The 5,999-nt window shown below is 46.7% G+C and overlaps 1 protein-coding gene across 1 annotated transcript in view; it reads left to right on the forward strand.

Annotated features, from left to right (window-relative positions):
- The window catches only part of TMPRSS9 (transmembrane protease, serine 9), a 101,844-nt gene that overhangs the window by 78,341 nt on the left and 17,504 nt on the right, over positions 1-5,999 (forward strand). The window contains exons 10-12 of the mRNA XM_019513197.1: positions 417-553; positions 2,819-3,146; positions 4,152-4,323. Coding sequence (XP_019368742.1) covers positions 417-553; positions 2,819-3,146; positions 4,152-4,323 — 637 coding nt within the window. The remainder of the gene's footprint in view (positions 1-416; positions 554-2,818; positions 3,147-4,151; positions 4,324-5,999) is intronic.

Consider the following 5,999-nt stretch of genomic DNA (forward strand, 5'->3'; position numbering starts at 1 on the left):
GCTGGGCACCACTTCCCTGCTGGCAAGAAGTGTCTCATCTCTGGCTGGGGCTACCTTAAGGAAGACTTTTGTAAGCAATGCTCTCTCAGGATGGTGTGCATGGTGTAGCATGGGGCACCTCAGAAAGGCTAATGGATGAAGTGGGAGGGTACCTGGAGAACTGTGAGAAGACAGGAAGTTGGGAAACATGGAGAAGGAAAGGAAGGTAACACAGCCACAGAAGTAGTGGAGGGGAGCAACCACAAAAGAGAAACTAGAGGGTTTGGGGTGGGGGGAGGCTGGGGGGAAGGTGCATGATATACTGAACTGTAGGTCAAGTGCTGAAGTTGAGCTGACCTGCCAAGAGCAGCCAAGTAGTGCATGAGCCTTTGGCCTGAAGAATAGGAACAGTTTATTTCCTTGTCTCTCTCCACTAGTGGTAAAACCAGAGACCTTGCAGAAGGCGACAGTGGAGCTGCTGGACCAGGTGTTGTGCTCTAGCCTGTATAGCTATGCCCTCACTGACAGGATGGTGTGCGCTGGCTACTTGGAGGGGAAAATTGATTCGTGCCAGGTAAGAGAAGACCTCTCCTAGTATTAGTTGCATATTCATGTTTATAAAAAAAATAAATCCACTTGCTGCTAAAACAGACACAGTACTGTGCCTGGGCAGCTAAAGACTCAGGTTTCCATGACACCAGGGATACATCACCTCTTACTAGCGTGAGGTCCACAAAGCTGTCAGCTCCCTCCACAGCCACACAGGATGGATGACTGGTGAGAGCTTATGTCTGTAAAAAACAAAGAAGTAGAAGGAAGGGGTTTGTCATCTAGTGGTTTGAGAACAGCACTAGGAACCAGGACTCCTGAATTATATTCCTGGGTCTTCAACTAATTAACCCTGTTTCCTAGATAAAGTCTATTCACTTTTTTTTTTTGCTTCAGTTTGCCCACACGTAGAACTAAGGTACTGCTATAGATCTACCTTGGTGGCAGAGGGGCAAGTTGTCAAGTTTGTGAATGGTCTAGAGGCTTTCACCAGGCAATGCTATTTGAAGATGACATTACCCGTTCCAGTGGGGGTCAACCTTTTTGACAAGAATGCCAAAAGCTAAGTCCAAAGTATGAGATAATGCCACTCTAATAATCAACCACTCCCATCACTCAGTGCTGCTGAATCCCATTGCCACTGGGACATGACAATGCTGAATTTGGTGGCAACTACCCCCAACAGGGACAAACCCTTGAGCCAGCACTGACCCCAACTCCCACCCCCTCCTTAAGTGCTGCTCCGATCCCCGCCTCCTTCCTGACTGCCACTCCAATCCCCTTCCCCTCCCGAATGCCACTGTGATCTCTGCCCCTCCTCAATCTGCTGCATACCAAATCCACCGGATGCCTGTGCCACTTGTGGATTGTATTCCACAGGTTGGCCACCACTGAGTTATTCTATATACCTAATATAAAGAAAAGCTTCCAGGCTCTTTGGCTTCTACCCACCCTGAATATACAAATGCCTGGCCAGACTGGCAAAATCCAGCTACTTGTAAATATTCATGTTTATAAAAAAACAATTCCACTGGCTGCTGAAGCACTGGAAAGCAAAACAAAGATGCTGTGTCCTGCAGCATCTGACACTGTGTTTTGCTCTTCCGTTCCCTGAAGCTGTGCTGGCATCTAAGGCACTGTTTGTACTTGAAGAAAGAAAAAGCCAGGAAGTTCTAATTGCTGACACTGGTAGAACCTTTGGAAGGGAGGAAATATTATCATAGACCAAGCAGAAAAGAAAAGAGAGAGAGAACCAGCTAGGAAATCAGCAGACTCAAAGCATGGAAAACTGTAAAAGAAAAAATACCCTTCTGTGGGTGCATCTACGTGTGCCCCTATGGCACCGTTGTTACTGCACTAGTTTAGTACTTCCTAGAGGAAGTACTAAATGATGGCACAGTAACAGCCATCATTGTGCTGTACTGGCAGCGCATGGTTGTTTTTAGCTGCTACATCACTGTAAGGACACATTATAACGAGGGAGCATGTTGCTACAGTGACGTAGCTGTGGCATCGTGGTTTGTACCTGCCAACACTACGTTGCCATAGTGCATTGCTACGGTGACACAGGATCTCTTGTAGATGCGCCCAGTTATTCAGGAATCCCCTTCGGTTAAGCAGGGCCAGCTTCATGACAACTGCTGCATAGGTCCTCCTACAATAATATCCCACTAACAAACCACAGAGCCCAGCCCTGGCGGCTAGAGAAAACAAAAAGAGCTGTCCGTTCTGTCAAGCACTTTGAAATTCTGAGGGAGTGTTAAAATCCTAAGTGTTTGTATGTGCAGTGCAATAAAAAACTAACACCAAATATCAGTCAAGTGAGCACCATGCCCAGTGCTGAAGATCTAAGTGAATCTATGAGTGGAGGGTCAGTTTAGTTGATCACAAGGTTGCTGGGAGTGGGAGCTCATTGTCCCAGATCACTGCAATGGTAACTTCACCGTTGGTGTGCAGCAAGGTCTTAGATTTGATAGCTCCTGTTTGATAACGTGGTAGTTTGGCTACTCCTCAAGCAAGTGTCTCCTCTACTTACACATCCAGACAGAACCCTGAAAACATCTTAGGTGATCCTCTGCCCATAACTGAAATGTTTCAGTCATCTCTGAGACAGGACACGTCAGCTCTAAAACAGCATTCAGCAACACTGCACAGCAGTTTAGGACAGAGATTAAAATCTAGTAAGAGGGGGGAAATGATGGCTGCTTTGCTGAGTTCAGACATGGGGCTTCTGTCGCACCCTGACTCATGGAAGTGCTGTAGGTGCCTTAGTCTGGACTCTTTCTTGCAGGGTGACTCTGGTGGCCCCCTGGTTTGTGAAGAACCATCTGGCAAGTTTTTCCTGGCAGGCATCGTGAGCTGGGGAATCGGTTGTGCTGAAGCCAGGCGACCAGGAGTTTATGCCCGAGTGACCAAGCTCAGAGACTGGATCCTAGATGCTGTCTCTGCCTCCCCTGCCTTCACAGCACTCACCCTCCCAGAATCACCTTCTAGCACAAACAGCAGTTCTGCCACCACTGAAGGGATCAGCAACAGCATCACCAGCACTCCTAGAGCTTTCTCCACTATCTCCTCAATGCCAGGCACTAGCAAGTCAGCTACCACTGCCAGGCCTCAAGGTATTGTGCTCCTACAATGGTCAATCTCTCTGACTAGTTTCAATGGTCAAGACAGACATGATTTTTAGGGATTTGTTCCTCAATGAACTGAAATAGCCCTTTTCTATTTGGTGCAGTAGAAAGCATCAGGCTGGCTCATCTGACCCTCAGATATGCAATGCAGTCTTAGTTTGGTGGAAACCCTGATCTCTGCAGTCAACAAGCTGCATGCACAAAGCAGTCCATAGCATCCTGGGGCTTTGGCCAGCCAGTTGCACCTGCAGGGTCATTTGTGTCTGTATTTGGTCACTGCTTGACTTTAGAAACCACACTGGAAGCCACAAATGTATTGAAATCTTGCCAGCACCACTGGCAGTCCTTAGCACTTGAGAAACAGTCTGCCTGCTCCATGCGTGCAGTAACATTGGGAGGGGCACTGTGCATCACTGTGGCTCTTCTGCATGTACCTGTCTGTCTTTATCACTGGAAGATCTGATGATTCAAAGCCAACTGCTGCACATGGGAGGGATTTAGTAGGTCTACAGAATCCAAGCAACTTCCACCTGGGCAAGAGAAGACAGATCTTTGAGATGGTTTTTCAGCTCATGTGGCATCTAGCTCCCAGAAGCCTTCTAGCTGCCTCTGATAAGGGAGGCAGACTCTGAGTGTTTCTCCAGGTGAGGGTGGTTAATGAAATAACTCCCAATACAAAATAATCAAGATGAGGGACCACTGGAACTGCAGGACCTTCTACCTCCATGACATATCCCAGCATGAAGCAGTAGCAAAATGACTTGCAGGATCTACTAAGGTCAGGCAAAGATGATGGGGATAGGGGAGGAAGCCTGTTGACAAGATGAGGAAATTTGGCAAGCAGAAGCTTAGATAAATGGCCCTGAATTTGGCCTTTATCTGACCAGTACTGCTTTGCTGGGTCTCACTGGTGAGCAGGGCCCTAAACTATCTGCTTGCTGACCCCAGAGCCAGACACATATCTTGACAAATTGTGCTTTTCTTCCTGTTCAGAATGTGGTGGACGACCTGGTCTCTCTAAACCCAATAAGATTGTGGGAGGATTCAATGCTTCCAGAGGAGAGATCCCCTGGCAAGTCAGCCTGAAGGAAGGGTTGAGACATTTCTGTGGAGCCACCATCGTTGGAGAGCGCTGGCTGCTGTCAGCAGCTCACTGTTTCAATCAGTAAGAGCCGGTCTCATTTGGGGTTGATTGAGAAAATGAGGTGTATGGTGCTTTTGTTCCCGTTTGCCCAGCTATTGTCACACTGTCTGCTGGAGCCTGCAGTAGTCTGCAGTCATGCAGCACCACTGATTCGTAGCAACTCACTTAGCTCTTGTTACTTGGTGGTCGTGGGGTAAGGGGCAAAGCGATGTCATGGTTTGGAGACAAGAGCAGAAATTCATCACTAGCTTCATTGTGACAAATGATTAACAGCAAGTGCTTCAAGGACCCATAATAGATCCTTGAGTATTTTGTACATGTATTAATGATGCAGGAAAGGAGGGTTACCAATGAGAGGGCTGGGTTTCTGGTTGTAGCCGTGTTGGTCTAAGGACATAGGCAGGCAAGGTTCTTTGGGTCGATGGGATCTCTTTTATTGACCAACTGAGTAGTTGGAAAAAAGTTCTTCTCAAGCTTTTGGGAGCAGTCACCCTTCTTCAGGCATAGGAAGGCTCTGCTGGTCTGAAACTCCAGGGAATGACAGAAGCTAAAAGTGTGGCAGGACGTCAATGAGAACGATGCCAGTGAGAGGGCAAAATTTACAAATGATGCAAAAATCATTTAGATTAGTAACAACCAGAGAGGACCTCAAGAGACTTCAGAGAACTGTACCCAAGCTAGGTGAATGGGTAATGTAACAAAAGATGAAGTTCAATGTCAATAAATTAATGTACTTTGGAAAGGATTTTTTCTACACCTCCCAGGTTTTTAAATTAATTGTAGTTAAACTCCAGTGAGTTTAAACTGTGCTGCAGATGGACCTGATCTGATAAGTATCACAGTTCAGTATGCAGCTGTGATCGAAAAAAAAGGACAAGGACATTAGGATGCATAAGGAGTGGGACAGAGCAGCAGCGCCCAATCTTTCTGGGCTGGGAGTTGCATGGGGTCGGCCTATGAGCCTGATCCAGAGAGGAGCTGCTGTGTGTGCTTAATCCAGCACATGGATCCGGCCCTGCAGGCCACAGAACTTGGAAATTTGGTGGCAAGGAGTGTTGGCAGAATTGCTTGCCACCACTCCTTCACTGCCAAATCCCTGGACCTGTGAAGAGCCCCATGGACCAGATGACTCAGCTCCACAGGCTAGATCTGGCCCGTGGTTGAGAACTACTGGGATAAAAAATATTACAGAAAGATTCTAATGCCATTATATAGGCAGTGTGTGCAGGGCTGGTCACCCCCGCTTAAAAAGGATACTGCACAATTAGAGGGAGTGCAGGGAAAGACAACAAAAATGATTTGAAGCCCAGGAAAACTCTCCAGTTAACAGAGACTGAAGCAACCGAGACTGTTTTTCTTAAATAGGAGACAGTAAGAGACACAAAAGTATATAAAATGATGGCTAGCCTGGAAAAATCAGTTTGAGATCTTCAAGGGGAGAGTTGTGAAACTGTTAGACATGAATTAAAATAGGTACAGTGAAAAGAAATACCTTTTCCTGTTACACCCAGTTAGACTGTGGAACTCATTGCCACAGGTTGTCTTTGCAGGAAACTGTGTAAGACCCAGTGATGGACTGGGCATTTTATACAGATACCAAGACTATACAGAGTTATAACAGTCAGTACAAACAAGGAGCCTCAGAAGGCTGATGAAGATTATACTTCAGAGTTTAAACTAAACTAATCTTCACTGGG

The sequence above is a fragment of the Gavialis gangeticus genome, unplaced genomic scaffold, assembly GCF_001723915.1.
Source record: "Gavialis gangeticus isolate Ggan-Ray unplaced genomic scaffold, GavGan_comp1, whole genome shotgun sequence".
In the NCBI taxonomy this organism is placed as follows: Eukaryota; Metazoa; Chordata; order Crocodylia; family Gavialidae; genus Gavialis; species Gavialis gangeticus.